We start from the raw sequence: 16,399 nt of genomic DNA, 5'->3' as shown, positions 1-16,399 counted from the left end.
CACTCTTCAGTGATTCACATCTCGTTCACAGTATCACTTCTGGCCTCTCCCACTCAGATTCACCAACATCATCTTCTGGGGGCCACGCCACTCTCTCACCATTCTTCCTCCCCTTTTTGCTTCCTCGCCTTACCATCTTCCCTTTCTCCTTTCACACGCCACCCTGTATTTGAAAAATGGCTTCGGTCACGCTGCAGGGCCATGCATTTGTTCGGTGCTCACCTTGACTAATGGAGCGTGACACCTGTGTTTGCATTTAATTCACAGACAAAAGTCCACCTGTAACTGTGAACCAGTCTGCAATGTGCACACTGGCTGTAATTTTACTCTAAACGCACAGTCACCGTTTTCTGCACAATATAATAGCCAGGTTAAGGAATATGTCTATGTAAGAACACCAAACTGACCAACCAGGTTCAAAACCCACTTACAGATTAAAAAAAGAGCTATAATTGTTTGTCCTGGAAACTTTCATATTTGATGTGCGTTTCTCGCCATGTTAGAGCAATATTGTAAACAATATCAGTAAAACAATGTAGATTCGTAGAGAACAGGAAGACGAGCCTACTGCACTCTAGGGCAGCTTCGGGACTATATTTTGTTCAGCTTGAAGTCTGGGCGGGGTCTTTTCTTTCCTGGTTTGGCAGAGATGTAGTACTTCCCTTCTTTACCTGGGGCCACAGAATCTAACATCTCCACCAGTGCTAAAAATTGGGCAAATGCTTAAAACTGAATGGAGCAAACATGTTTTGCCACAATACATATTATGTAAAAAGATAAGTACTTTGCACTAGTACAAAAAGAATCCGTGTGCACTAGTTTGTTACATGACATAAACGTGTTTATTACATTTGAAGTTAGACATCAAATATCTAAAACAATACAGTTTCTTTCATTTTAACCCCAGTGAGACATTTTTTTAAAAAAACAATAGGGATTGGGGCTAAACCTGTTTGTACCATGTCATGTTTTGTATACTTCAAAAATGAGTTCTAGATTAATTTGCTCTATTTCTTTGCACAAGAGCAAAGTTTTCCTAATCTGGCTCCAGATCTTTTCTTGGCAGTGCATATGATAAAACACACGGCGCGCGGTCAGGCCGCAGGCGGGCAGCAGGACATACCATGATTTCAGGCCAAATTCCAAACGGAACGTTGCACTCCCTAGAATTGTGGAAGATTAATGAGCACAGTTTTCTTGAGCCTGCACAGTGCTTCAAAATAACGCCATCTTTGTAGTAAACTTTCCAGCAAAATGCACATTAGCTGTGTAGAGCGTGCAGTAGGAAACACCTGAGACACGCTGCAGACAGTTCAAAGGATTACACGATTCTTATAACTGGTCTGAAGTGGGACTGCATGAACATCTCACTCTTGAGCAGGGCATTCAAAGTAGGTTAATGTTTTCCAGCCAAATTCAAGGATTTTATACTCTGAACTACTTTTCTTTTTCTTAATTTTCTTCTGTTTTCTTTTCTGCTTTTCTCTTGTTTTATACAGTGTTGATATATGTAATTTAATACGTAATGCTAGTTTAATGTTGTAATTTTGTGAAAAGTAAAGTTCTTTGACTAAAACACAATAAATAAAAAAATGAATGTCCCCAAGGTGTCCCTTGTTCCCCCCCCACCCCCAGATTTTATGTGTCTCCTACGCCACTCAGTTATGGGGCATGGATATCATGTATACGTGCACGGTGTGTCTGGCAGAGGGCATGCCACCCCCTTGTACTATCGTGGGACTTTTTAGGAAGAAAGTGCATCCACGTTGAAGGTGTGATGTTTGGTCAGTAGGCATTTGCATATAACACATCTGCCATAGTGAAGTCTCGTAGCACTGCTGGCTCGGTTGGAATGCAACATATGTTGATTGTGTTATTGTGATGTGTGAAGCACTGCAAAATGCTCAATGTTGCTGCATGAAAAGCGTGTATGTGTAGATGTGAGGGATGTCCTCTGCAGGATTGACACGTGACGCGTCGGTCTCCTAGAAGCAGCCCGTAGGGCATTAGCTGCGGCTCTTTCGTGGTGTTAGCAGGAACCTTGCATGATCACCAGAGAAGTGCACCAATGGTGATGCTGCGCGTACATCACCGTGGTCATGCATACGAGATCTGTAGTGCAAAGGGCGATTGTTACTCAGTGGTGCGCTCAAACTGTCCAGGCTGGTATACAGTGTTAATAAAGAAAACAAAAGAACAAAAAGCTTTTTCAGTGAAACATAAATAACGAAAAAGTCTTATTTTTGGTAAACGTATATTAGGGGGTGGGGTGAAGGATTAGCAAGGGCGGGGGGAGGTTTGGGGGGTAATAAAGCTGGGGAAACGGGGGTAGGGGGGTTTTGGGGGCACCACTCCTAATTAAAAAAGAGAAGAATATTGAATCTTTTTTTGTAATTTTTATTGCACTGACATTCTTTTTTTCTAGGCTTACCTGTAATTTTGGGTCTTTGGTTGCTTCAGAAGAAGACAAATAGCACGGAAGCACATTCACCAGGAGGCAAAGCATCTTCCACAGCACTTTAAATAAATCCCCCCTTAGAGCACCCCCATTTAAGAAGCCAATGTTGATGTTACTTTTGTCAATTTTGTAGAAAATCGAACGCATAAAACAGACAAGTTGAACAAGCATCTATGTAACCTTGACTCCTCCCATCCCCCCTTTTCTGCTATGTGTCCGTAAGCGCCGCGCCTTTACTTCCCGTCTATGGTTGATTAGAGTTGCACATAGTGGCAGACAATGAATAGGAATATATTATGTAAGCTCTCAACGAAACCAGCCTAGTAATAGTCGCATAACCTCTAAGGACTCTTGGATATTTTTTGTTTTAATTCCTTGGGCCTCATTGCGACCCAGGCGGTAAGGGGTTAACGGTGCCATGAAAGGTGGCGGCGCCATTAACCCCTTACCGCCTAATTACGAGGTCCCTTTGCGGGTCCCTACCTTAACGGCTGGTCTTACCAGCCGTTAAGGAACGGGCCCGCAAAGGGACCTTGGAGGCAATTACGGTACCGCAATTTGCGGTACCGTAATTACCGCCTTCCCCATTCCCATTGATCCCTATGGGGCAAGAATGGGGAAGGGCCAATGGTGAATGGGGAATTACCGCCCCGCCAACCTTGTGATGGGGCGGTAATTCCGCCATTCACCATGGCGGATTCCGGTCTCAACCATGGCGCTAATAGCGCCATGGTTAACGCCTGGGTCGTAATGACCCCTTGTGTTTGTCAAAAAGAGATAGTGTAAACAAAAATACAAATTCAAGTATTTGAAACACTTGTCTATAGGTGCGTTATAAATGCCATAACATATCATCCAACCTGGTAGTGGTAATATTCTAAGGTTTAAATCTGATAGGCTACCCTCTCTTTAGAAACATTGTTAAATGTAAGTAGCCTTTCCTTCAAGCAACCAACCCCTCCTGGTCTGAACTGTCTCTTTTTGACTCCTTTCCTTCGAGGTATATTTCCAGATGTCAGAATATGTGATAGTTTGATTTCTGTCGAGGTATCTCTGGAATATTTATGATTTTCTGATGCCAAGATCTCTGTGGACTGGTTTTGATTTGCATTTGTTATTGCTCAGATATTTGGTATGCAACTAAAAACCAAGGATCTTTTCCTTAAAATCGTGCTCTATGCACTCTTTCCTCTCACCGATTAGTGCTGACGGTGAACCCCCATTGATCGCTTGTTTCTCACCAAACATTTTTGGAAGTAGAGCAAATGTTTAGGTTAAAAGTAAAACTTGCTTTTAGTGTAGTAGCACGACTAGGCTGGTACGCCAGATGGAAGTCGCATAGCACTGCCCGTCGCCCTGCTAGATGGCACGCCTTTCTCTAAGTGTTTCAGTAATCTGCAGTTATGGAGTTGCTCACCGCCATCTTAGTCAATTCAGGGCCTGCTAGAGGAAAATTATTAGCTGAAATGCTTCCAAGAAGTCTTTCCAGGAGCCACTTGACAAGAGGGAGATATGCCGGAGTTCTCCCATAACTCCACCGAGAGATCCACAGACTGTATGTCTCTTGGTCATCTTTCCACCATTGCTAAGGACTGATTCCAATTGGCGGGCGCTCGACCGGTTACCTTCAAAAAGGCTAATATCCCATTCTCTTGTATCTTTCCTTTTAGAAATACTGCAGAGCATCTAGAAATGCCCTGGAGTTGCTCCCGGACGCGCTGACCGTCTTCTGGAAGAATCATCTAAAGGAGGTGGACTTTTCTGAGAATCTGATGAAGGAAGTGCCGCCGGGACTGTTCCAGCTGGAAGTGAGTGAGACCCTCTTATATATCTGTAACTGATTATAAAAATACCAATGTTCAGGGGGCTTTGAAAGTGCACGAGCGGGACTGTGGTCATTGCCCCATTAGAATCGTGTAGAGGGGTTTTGAGGACCCAGTGAATGCAAGAATGCACGCATGACGGTTTATAAATCTATGTATGTTCTTAAGGATTCTGTTGCGTTGTGACTTTCATTTGTTAATTCTGAAATGCTTTTCACTGATCTTATCATAGCAGGGACTGGAATAAGGATTTCATGACTGGGGGGTAGAAGCAGCTACTGAGTAGCAGGAACTACCTCTGTAGATTCACTGATTTTACCATAGCAGGGACCGGAATAAGGATTTCATGACTGGGGGGGTAGAAGCAGCTACTGAGTAGCAGGAACTACCTCTTTAGATTCACTGATTTTACCATAGCAGGGACCGGAATAAGGATTTCATGACTGGGGGGTGGAAGCGGCTACTGAGTAGCAGGAACTACCTCTGTAGATTCACTGATCTTATCATAGCAGGGACTGGAATAAGGATTTCATCACTGGGGGGTAGTAGCAGCTACTGAGTAGCAGGAACTACCACTGGTGATTCACTGATCTTACCATAGCAGGGACCGAAATAAGTATTTCATGACTGGGTGGTAGAAGCAGCTACTGAGTAGCAGGAACTACCTCTGGTGAGTCACTGATCTTACCATAGCAGGGACTGGAATAAGGATTTCATGACTGGGGGGGTAGAAGCAGCTACTGAGTAGCAGGAACTACCTCTGTAGATTCACTGATCTTATCATAGCAGGAACCGGAATAAGGTTTTCATGACTGGGGGGTAGAAGCGTCTACCGAGTAGCAGGAACTACCTCTGTAGATTCACTGATCTTACCATAGCAGGGAGCGGAATAAGGATTTCATGAGTGGGAGGGTAGAAGAGGCTACTGAGTAGCAGGAACTACCTCTGTAGATTCACTGATCTTACCATAGCAGGGACCGGAATAAGGATTTCATGAGTGGGAGGGTAGAAGAGGCTACTGAGTAGCAGGAACTGCCCTGGTGAATGACGAGCTAGCACATTGCGTGCCGCTAGTTCAACTTTCACACGAGATAGAAACAGGCATTTTTTGTCAATGTAGGTATATATATTTGGCCCATTATGCTTTAAATGTCTCGGCAGTGGTGTCCATATGTGTCTTTGTACATGTTGCCAAACAGAGTTAATGTCACGTGGGCATATATATGTATAGTCACCCGTTCGACCGGGACAGTCGAAAGTTGCTCCTACCCCCTGTTCAGGTCATGGTATGATGTTCTGTGCTACTGACAGGAGCTAAATAGCGCCCACTAATTCCGAGAGCTGCATTGCGGGTGGGTGGAGGGGGATTTTGGATAGGGGCTGACACAGCTACTCTGCTCTAGGCTTTTGTCAGTGTTACTGCTGAACTTAAGCAACTTGCCATGGATGGAATGTGAGAGTGATTGTGATTTATGCAGTACCCCTCCCAACAGATATCCAACCGAAACCTACACATCAGCAAACAACCTACAAACCCAGACAAGGCATCTTAGACCCAGGCTCCGCTCTGGACACAAATGCCTCAATGCTCTCGATACAAAACCTATAAACAGCCCCCAGGTGGAGCTTGGGGTACTTCTGGTCTGCACACATCCGCACAGCAGCATTCTCCCCACTTACCATACCCATAACATCCTCTCTTTGAGATCTTCCAACTCACCCAGTGACCCTGGCTCTGGCAGAGGGGCCTAGTGTGAACAGGAGTCGCGTGACCTATGTCGTGCACAGGTCGAATAATGAATCCCAGTGTATCCCTCACATGCAAGGTGTAGCCACCACAGTTAAGCCACAGAAAAAAAGATGATTGTGAATTTCATGAAGGGTGATCGGTGTGGTACTACAGCTGAATAGCTTATAAAACTTCATACAATATCAGTGAGGTTGACCAATGAGAAATGACACCTTGAACTTGTGATCCAGAGATGTTCAAAACATACATAATTAAGGAGGAGGCAGAGTTATAAAACATATCAACTTCCACCAAACTGGTCAGTCAAACTATATTCGTAAAGGGAAATTGACGCCGAGTCCAGCAACTCGCACCCTAGTCCCCTCTGACACTGCAGGAAATGGTACATTTCATAAATGGCGTTCGTCTGACATGGAGGTTGTCAAACATCCCAACTGAATGTCTAACTCTCCATCTGTGACGCATGTGTCATGCACCATTTCAGGCCGAGCGCAGCGAGACATGGCTGAAGTTTCTACCGTCTTTCTAGAAATTAATACCACTTGAGACGATTTTTGATTATTTAAAAATGCCCAGGAAATCAAAATGGCCCAGTATGATCCAAGCATATGTAATTTTATAGATTTTGGATTTTGGAATTTTTTTTTAATCTCATGCTGGTAATCATACCAACGCATGTAAAAGGTTACACAATTGAATGCAAATTTCGGGCAGAACACTACCTTAGTCCCTAAAGGCATACCCTTCCCCTTTTTTTGTAGTGCAAATAACTATTTATGGGCAAGGAGGTACTGTCATGAATTCTGGACACCCCTTGTTGGGGACATGCCAATTGGCACACAATGCTTGTGATGATCTTTGACAGCCCCTTCCATTCTCTGGCAGGGAAGCCCCTAAAATGGGATGAAAGCACATACCTGCTTAAGAATGCAGGATTCCTTTTGAAGTATCCGGAGAGGCTGCAAATATGAGATTGCAATGTTGTGGGGGTGACCATTCTAACCCCCTCACCCCCACTCCCCATCCAGCCCACACCCTCCTTTCTTTTGCTGTCAGCGTGCTTCTCTTGACCATCCTGCAGCCTTGGCACCCAATTTAGGCCAAAGGACCTTACAACCATGTTTCTTTGGCACTTTGTGGATTCCACACTCCACCTTTTATCTTGCCAGCACCCCAACTTAACCTCTTCCACTTTCAGGATGTGAGCATCATCTCTGGAAGTGAAGTTCTCCAGCATTGGATCTTTCATGGATTCACATGCTGATAATATTTTCCCGTCGTCAGGCTGGGAAACCTCAGTGACTTTAATTTAGCGTTTTCCTATGGAAAAATTCAACACTTGAACTTGAATAACACAGTGTCCTATCAACTTCCTTTTTGGGTGCTTTAGGCCTCACCAATAGGACGTCTGGTATAAATAGCCCCCGCGGCTTCTCTTCAGATTTCAACCGTCTCCAAACTGTTGAGATCACCTCGTGTTTCTGCGTTTTTTGCACGTGAGTTTGGTAATCGTTGGCTAGGATGACATTTGAAGCCCAGAAGAAGTCTCTTTTTCGTCCTTCTGCTACCTGCGGCTTGAAGAAGGTGTACAAAGGCGATGGGCATATGGACTGGCTTTACTGTCTCTACCGCCATCACTCGGTGGATGCCTGCGAGATATGTCAGGGGATTTCGCAGAAGACCTTGAAGGACCTAATCGACTGCTCATATGTAGGCTTAATGAGGGCACATACCCGGCTTCTGAGGTGGGTTCGGCCCGGGGGAGCCAGTCTTCGAGACAAGCCGAGAAGTCAGCGGAACGTTGCAGAGTGGTTTCGGCTGAACCTTAGACGAAGAAGCATCGGGCCGCATTGCCTGCGTCAGAGGTGAGAAAAGGCAGTAAGTCTTTGTCAAAGCTGCAGCAGTCGAAGGCGAGTCGCTCTTTGTTGTCCAAGCATGGTCGGTCTGACCACTCCAGGGTGTCTGGTGGTAGGCCTGAGAAGTCTACGGTGTCAGAGAAGGTCCTGGCGAAGCCGAAGGAGTCTTGCTCGAAGCACTTGTCGTCCACGGACCGTCACAGGTCTTCGTCCAGCCGGGAGTCTTCGAAGCTCCAGTCCAGTTCCTCCAAAAAATCTGGGTCTCCGGTGAAATCGAAACCAGGGGAGGTGGTTCCGGCAACAAGCTCATTGATGGTTACTCCGTTGTCGACGGTAGTGCTGCAGTCTATGGTCCCGTCATCAACGTTGGGTTCATCGGCGCCGTGCACAACACTGACGGATAGTGGTCCGATGCTGTTATCGTCTATGCAGATGGAATCGGAAGAGCTGTTGTCGACGGGTGGGGCTTGGCAGTCCATCGGCTTTGAGTCTATCCTTCCTGAGAACATTTTGCAGCAAGATCAACTACATTTTCTGTTTCTTCAGAAGTGGAGGAGGAACAGGAGCAGGTGTTTGACACGTCTGCTCTGGCTCTGCAGAGTGTGAGGCCTTCGTCGTCGAGTGGAATGGGGGCTGGGCCACCCGGTTAACTGCTGGTTAACCCACAATCTCTGCTGTCATTGCAAGTGCTGTCTACGTTTCAATCTTTGTTGGGGCAGCTGGATGCGAGGTTGCCTCCGCCTCCTCTGAGTCCGGCGGTGCCGGAGGTCGAGGAGTTGCCTGGTGAGGCTCCTAGGAAGTCTCCTCCGGCATGGTAGCCATTTTTGTTGCCGGTGGGCTTGGGACGTCCACGGTCTCATCCTGAAGAAGGCGAGCTACCTGAATCGGACCCTGAGAGAGTTCCACGGGACACCCTGTTCTTTTGACTGGATGTTCCTCCCATGTATTCCTCATCGCCCCTCTCATCCTGCCCATCATTCCTCTCGTTCAACGTTAGGTCATTCCTTGGCCGCGCAGTGCGTGCTATATATACAGTCACTGATGCCATGCTCGAGAGTTGACGGAAGCTGTTCAGGAGCACGAGGCGACGAAACAGGGTGCCCTCTGTTGAGAAAAAAAGTTTCTGAAGCAGCTGACGCTGGATGGAAGATATCAAAGATGAGGAAAACGTGGGAGGTCGGCCAGTCGAAAGAACATTACCGGGGGTTAGTCATTTGTCTTCTCTCTTGTTAATAATATGTAACAACACCAGTGCTGTGAAGCATGGTAAGAAGCACTATATAAGACGCACTATTAACTGTTATGTATATTTTTTACCATGGTCTGCACCCACTCGCAATGTGGTCCATGGTGACACAGCGATGGGTTTAGGAGTCTCTTTGTGGCAGTACTTGTTAGCAGATGCATTTGCAGAGATGTATGGGTGGAATAGGAGTGTTGTCCGACCAGAAGTAAGCCCAAACGGCCTTGTTTGTGAGAATTCTGACAAGGACCTTACACAGAGGGCTAATTGGGATGTGTTGCAATTACAAATATGCAGTGCTTTGTGAATAATGTAAATCAAAATCTTTAAAAACCAAGACACCACTGGAAATAGAACACGCCTCAACAAACTCACATGGAAGGAAGAAGCCGGTAATGGAGGGAGCCCAGGATAAACACACTCCCAAGCAAAAACCCCTACGTTAGTAATCGGCCAAGGGACAGGCACCTTAGCCGTAAACAAGGGAGCATTAACCAATAACTCGCACCCCAGGAGGCCATGGAGAACCTGGATTTCAGAGGGCGGGCACCCCACCCTAGGAGCTCAGGGAGGTGATGGCAGGCACTCCCCTTTGACAACCTAAGAGCAAACCCTACAACCATACCCATCTCGACCCACCTTCTTGTCCATAGACCACTAGACAGTTACAGAGACATGCCACCACTATGCGCAAAACCCAGCGAGGGACCCACCACAAAACGCCCCAGTAAATAGCATGAGCAGAGACACCTAACAAAGATATCCAAAGCAATGAGGTAAGAAAAAGCCCCACTAACCCAACCGCTAAAACCTCAACTCTCTGCATAGACCTCTCAAACGCTAAACTAACACAAACACATCTTTATACAGCAATCCACATGCACTTCACTACAACAACAAAACAATCCACACATAGTGCCGCACAACAGCACATGGGAGTCTACCGATCCATAAATCACACCCATGCTCAGCGAACACTGTTAACCGAACTGAAGCTGTCAAGACATCACAACTCTCGCTCTACCTTTTTCCGCTATGCCTTACCAACCAATCCTATCCTCTGACCTTTCAGATCCACTAGAGCACCAGGGGACCACTCCGGTGGCGACAGTGCACGGTATAAATGTCCTTTAACATTAACATCTAAAATGTTGCTACTGCCGAAAAACGAATGATAATGCAATGCCCTGCAGTACTTCCTAATTTCACTAGAGGGCGGAAACAGACCAGAAATGCCGTTCTTACAGCTACTGCGCACTCTCTGGCACCAACTTGGTTGCAAGTACAGTTTTACTTATGCTACCTCGGTCGTTTCCTAAAATGTCCTAGCACTCTAGAGCCAAGTTAAACAGTATGATTTCCCAATTACAGGGCACTAAATTACCATGGGCACAGCCGCCGCCTCTGCGCTGCCAAGAGTAAATGACTTGCCACGCAAAGATGACATGTCTTCTCTCTGCCATGTGGCAACAGAATGTCCAGGGAAGAGACGCCAGTCTGCACCGTGTAGCCGGCTGGAAAACGATTGTGATCAAGTGGGGCTGATGAGTGGATACCAGGCTATGAGTGAAAGGCTTTATTTGATTTATTCATGCATTTGTTGCAGCGCGCTGAACCCTTGGTTATCTAGGCGCTAGTTACATTGTGAGACAAAAAATAAAGCACTGAGTACAGCGAATGCAAGAAACCAACTAGAAAACACGACGGGGAGGATGGGGTGTCATGGTGTCTTAAAAGTCTTGGTTCGAGGAGCATCGGGAGGAGGGGGAGACTGGTATCTGAATGTCTTAGTTCAGGGTACCGTTCAGATGAAAAGCCACGTTTTTAATTACAGGTTACACGTTTCGGGATGTTGCATTAAGGAAGAGTTCAATTCTCAGCTGTTCCTTCACTGCTGAGCTGGGGGTTATACAACAGGGGTCTTTAATGTCTGATTAAGTTGTATGGAGCACAGGCCGCAAGCCTGTGCCTAGGAGGAGCGACGGGAAAATGGCCGTTCATCTCCCGGTCCGCTCGCAGTGGGGCGCGCTATGGTGAGGTCACGATCTTGCAAGGCTGCTCCCCACATGGGGCATTTTTAATAATAGTACCGATTAATAATAGTATGTTTTCACATAAATGCGTATGTTCGACTTGCGTTAAAGAAATACACGGGGTTCACAAATGTGGTCTTGTCAGCATCTGAATGCCGGGAGCCATGGAATGCCCTGGTTTTGGAGTGGGGTGCACAGGGACAGGGGCAGCCACTTCATATTTCCCAGTGGGGGGTGCCGGCACCCCTAAAAATAAAAAGTCCCACTTAAAGTATAGGTACTTTGACGCTGATGGCCTTTCCCGGGGGGTGTCCGAGCCCAGGAGCACCTGCATATTCGGCGCCCCTGCACACGGAAGTAGGCGGCAGAAAACAGCTTTCTTATATCAAACGTTTCACCTCTGTGGCAGCCACACACTCTCCATTACCCTGCTACAGAACAGAACAGCAGGGCAGGGCCATTTTAAGCACTTTTGGGGCTGCTGGCACCTGTGGCCCCCATCCAACGAGCCAAAGAAATTAAGGTATTCAGAATATCTGGTTGCACCGCCTCATCGGGATCACAACCCATACATAGCATGATATGCTGCCTTGAAGCGACCAAAATATGCATGTGTGCTGCCTTTCAGTCCCATTGACCTTCCTCATTCTTGCTGTAATCAACATAATACACGAGAAGCCTATCCAGGGCAAACTTCTTAACACTGATTTACAGAGCGGTGGACGAGTGACCTTAACAGTTAGTGAGAGGATGTGGAGGTAAGACGAGGCACAAGGACAGTAGCACACGTTATAGGAACAGGGTAGTGGAGACAGTGTTATGTTTTACAGTGAAGGAGTGAGCGATAAGTGCAGTGGGGTTGTCGTAGAGAGGCTGGGGAGAGGAGAACAGGGAGATGTGGTGGCGTAGAATGGTGTGCAAGTGGTTCTTCAGAAAGGAGGAGAGCTAGGAGGTTGGATTTAAATACATATAGAGTGGGAGTAGTGCAGAGGAGAGGAGTGGGAGTAGTGCAGAGAAGGAGAGGAAGAGCATTCCAGAGCAATGGAGCGAGGACAGGAAGAGAGTGGAAACGTGAGCCGAGGATGATCGTAGGGAGTGAGATGGGCTTTTCATTTGGGTGGGGCAAGTCCTTGCATAGTTTTGAAGATTATGAGAATGAGTTTATACTTTGTCCCCTGTCTCATAGATTACCAGCCTAACTGATGGCAGGCTGGGGAAGTGGAGCTGAAGCACGGAAGGATGAACAGTGTACGGATTGCTAAATTGAGGACTTTGTCGAGAGGTGTAAAAGCATAGTTGGGAAGACCATAGAGTAGACTGGCACAGTGGTTGGATCGAGAGAGTACTAAAGAGGAGATTATGTGCTCAGCAGTGTTGACCGGAAGACGTCTTATTTTTCTGATTTTGAAGCGACTAAGCCTGGCTGCAGTGGCAGATTGGAGATGGAGAGCGAGAGGTTGTGAGATGGGTTCAAGATGACACCAAGGTTGGCAGCAGAAGCAGAGCAGTAAAGGTAGTCGGGAGAGAAGAATAGAGGCGGGGGAGAGGAAGAGGGAGCCTGCTTGGATGGGCGGTAGAGAACACCAGTCTTACTGCAGTTGCGCATGAGCGAGTGAGATGCCATCCATCATTTGATGGAGGAGAGTCAGTTATACATTTTCTACCGTAGCTAGTCAGATAAAGAGAGAAAGGAGAAGAAAATGTCGGTTTCATCAACAAATAGTTGATCAGAAAAGCCATAGGAGGAGATCAATGTGCCAAGAGCAGAGGTAAAGAGAGCGAAGAGAAGTGGACCCAGGACTGACTCTTGGGAACACCAATAGTAAGGTGGGGTTAGTGGGGAGGTAAGTCTGTTCCAGGTGTAGGGAAGGCATGGTATCACAAGTATGACACTGACACAATGGTTACAATTTGTAAAACTTTTATTGAATTGTTGGGATCAGAAAAACTTTTTTTTGCCCTATGAATAAGATGGGAGTAGTCTCAACCATCAAACGATAAACAAAAAAGTCCTAGTGGAGTCTGTCAAATCAAAATGGCATATGCTAACAAAAACCTAATTCCTGCTGTGAGAAACCTGAAGGCGTCTCCCTGGCTAGTCCCTGGGGGTCTGTCATCCAGGTGGCCAGGACACGGCCATCGCTATTGGATCCAGTTCCTGGGGGTGGACCAGTGAGGGAGGATCACCTGGATGGGTGGGTCCTCGGGGATTGGAAGTGGGACACCGATGGGTGGGACACGGTATCCCCCTTCTTATAACACCTGTTCCCCTACCTACACGTAGGATGCTGAAACACTCTACCCACCCCATTTTCCGACATGAAAACCTTTGCATATCATGAAGGACCAACACTCAAGCCATTTACCTGACATGGCCCAACACCAGGTTCATGCAAAGTCAAACAATTAACCACTACCGCACACACCGGACTGCCCTTTCCCTTCCCCACAGGGATAAAAGGTGGAGCACAAGAACGCAATATGAGCAAGGTAGACCGCACAATGTGAGAGCTAACTCAGCACAGCAGTTCAAGAGGAGGAGAAAGACGGCGCAAACCGCGAGGGTAACAAGGAGAGAAGCAACCTTTCCCTTTCGGACTAAGGCCGGTGAAACGTCTGCAGAAGTAATCATAAGACCGCAAACAATAGCCAGCGTGTGTTGCAGCAGATGTCAACGGTACACAAGACCCTCCTCTGCTGATAACCAAGCCGGGGAGAGACGCTGACCTCTGTGGTACCAGCCTTGACTCCAAAGAGAAAGAAAGCCAAGTGGTTCACGACAGCCAGTGAGTCGAGGGGAGAGTTGATAAGAATCCGAACTGTGTTGAACAAAAAGTAGCAAGTGGCTAATTGAACTGTGAAACTACGAAGAACTGTTAATATCAAAGTGGGGAAAACCAGCAACAGAGTCCGGCACCACATGTGTGTTCACTCAAGAAACTCTGTGCGATTACCAGATTGTTGAAGCTGTCATAACCAGAAGGCCTTGGGAAAGACGACAAAGGGGTCAAAGTGGTCATTCAGGGGTCTTGTAAAATCCTCTGTACAGTCGAAAGTCTTTGGCCGACAGATGATTGTGAAGCTAAGGGCAGTGAATCCTGCGTCGTAAGAGTTGAATGAGGAAATGTGCAATTGATAAAGTGGGCAAAAGTGAACCCGAAAGAGGGATGCCGATAAAGAGAGGGTGAAGTATAAAGTCCGGAAATCCAGTGTGTTGACAAGAGTAAACCGGGCTGAGGGATGTCCACAGTGAACTGTTCAAAAAGACATGAAGATTCGTGCATGTCACAGACAACATTGTGTTGAAAGCCATAGTGAACCTGGCAGAAGGAGGCTAACGTTTGAGAAAGTTCTGAGCCCGAGAGAGAGGGATCCAAGGATGAATAGGCACCACCCAACGTACAAGCAGAAAGGAACTTTTGTTTATTATTTTGATACATCAGGTCTACGGAGGCAAGATACTTTTTGGTAGAAAAGAGACTTAACCACTGAGGGCCCTGATTTCTGAGAGCAGAACTGTTGGCTCGTGCTGGGAAAGCTCGAGCGTGTGCTGTGCTCCAAAATCCTACCTTGTCCCGTGCTGAAAACGTGCAGAAGGGAGACCCCAACTACCACATCCTGACTTATTATTTGTGAACACGTCCTTCTTTCTTATGAACATTATCCCACTCTTCTTTTTTGTATTTAGCATAAGGATTGGCAATAAGACACCACTAGGACTGCCTTATTATTGTTTGATGGTCGTAGCTTGCTCCCACCTTAGATTTAGGTGTAGATTAAGCTTTTTTCCAACCTACCTATACAGTTTAATGAACACCCTTGAACTGTGATCACTTGTGTCTGTCTTTACTGTTGCCACCATGAGTTCCTTACACTGCCCTATCTCTTGTACAAAAAAGTTTAAAAAGGCGAAATGTATCCAAAGGAAAAATCAGTGTTCAAAAGAATAAAGGTAGTTGAACCAGCTCTCCTCCTCACGTTAAACCTCACAGAGTAAGTCAGTCCTTTTAGGCAGGATGACACACTCTAGCTCGGTTACTAACACTCTAAGCAGTTCCAAACCGTGGATTGAGTCCCACCTGGCCTTCCACGTTAAAGTCTCTTTCTTGACTTTCAAAATTGCATTGCAAAATAAAAAGTTCACAAAGGTCCCCCTCTGCTGGGCTCAGACCTTACAGAACACAATTCACGTAGGTCCCCATCTGTCAGGCTCAGACCTCTCATGTCACAGTTCAACACAAACTTGCCGGGGGACTCCCTTCCCCAAGCTTATTGTACTTTAGATCTCGCTGAAACGGGCTCAGACCCCTTTCGAATGTCGAAGTGTTTCCAATGTGCGTGGCACTTTTTACAGACCACCGCAGGACCACTTCGACTCAAAAGGTCATGTTTACTCTTGCTTAATTCACTTTTGCTGTTTGCTCGCTTTATAGCTTCAAACAATGTACCTTTCATAGAGACTTTCGAATGGGCTACTTCCTTTTGCCGGACCACTTTGTTACTTAGTATTGCTGATCTCACAAAGGGTGTAAGAATGGAGGTGTTTATTAAGTAGAGTCGGATATTGGGAGATGTGTGTGGAGTGTCGTAAGTTAAACCATGCGGATGGTGGTGTAAGGGAAAACATTTACGGGTGGCATATGCACATGTTCGTCATGTTTGTCTTCAGTTTTCCTTGACGTGTTCACTTACACTGATGTGTATTTCGCAGACAGAAGTTGTTTGGGGTATATTTGAACGTGCGTGCTTCCTCTTAGTGAATCAGGCTCGACTTAACTTATGCACAAATGATTTATTTAATTATTCTAATGCAAATACTTAACCAGGCGGTTGAACAACATCTCATGGTACATTTGTACTGCTGCAACACTATTAATGTTCAGAAAAAACTGAAGACCCACCTCATTCAGGGAGTTCCTTAGAGTGCCTTAGTGCTTAATTCTGCATATCCATCCCCATCATCCGCGGTGACTAACATAGTGTGCTGCTGCTTCCTATACTAGATAGGGTTGCGCTACACATAGGCATATGCACTGCGGCATATATATACATACACACTGTGAAACACACCTTGCTTCCTGGTCTGTTGTCTGCCGCCTGCCTTGTCTAGCTCTAGGAGACACCTCGACGTATATCTGCACTCTCCATATTCTGTTATAAATACTAGTGTATTTGTCTTGCCATTGTTTTGTGTTACCTCTCTTTTTTTCCAATCTATTATTTATTATTTTGAAAT

At 46.2% G+C, this 16,399-nt stretch overlaps 1 protein-coding gene across 3 annotated transcripts in view; it reads left to right on the top strand.

Annotated features, from left to right (window-relative positions):
• LRRK1 (leucine rich repeat kinase 1) overlaps positions 1-16,399 on the top strand; it is a 1,071,210-nt gene that overhangs the window by 403,431 nt on the left and 651,380 nt on the right. For all 3 annotated transcript variants that reach the window (XM_069625026.1, XM_069625024.1, XM_069625025.1), the window contains exon 10: positions 4,129-4,266. In XM_069625026.1, coding sequence (XP_069481127.1) covers positions 4,129-4,266 — 138 coding nt within the window. The remainder of the gene's footprint in view (positions 1-4,128; positions 4,267-16,399) is intronic.

This window comes from Ambystoma mexicanum, chromosome 11 (assembly GCF_040938575.1).
Source record: "Ambystoma mexicanum isolate Mex_15411 chromosome 11, UKY_AmexF1_1, whole genome shotgun sequence".
Lineage (NCBI taxonomy): Eukaryota > Metazoa > Chordata > Amphibia > Caudata > Ambystomatidae > Ambystoma > Ambystoma mexicanum.
The sequence above is the reverse complement of the archived record's forward strand: the minus strand, read 5'-3'. Positions and strand labels throughout refer to the sequence as shown.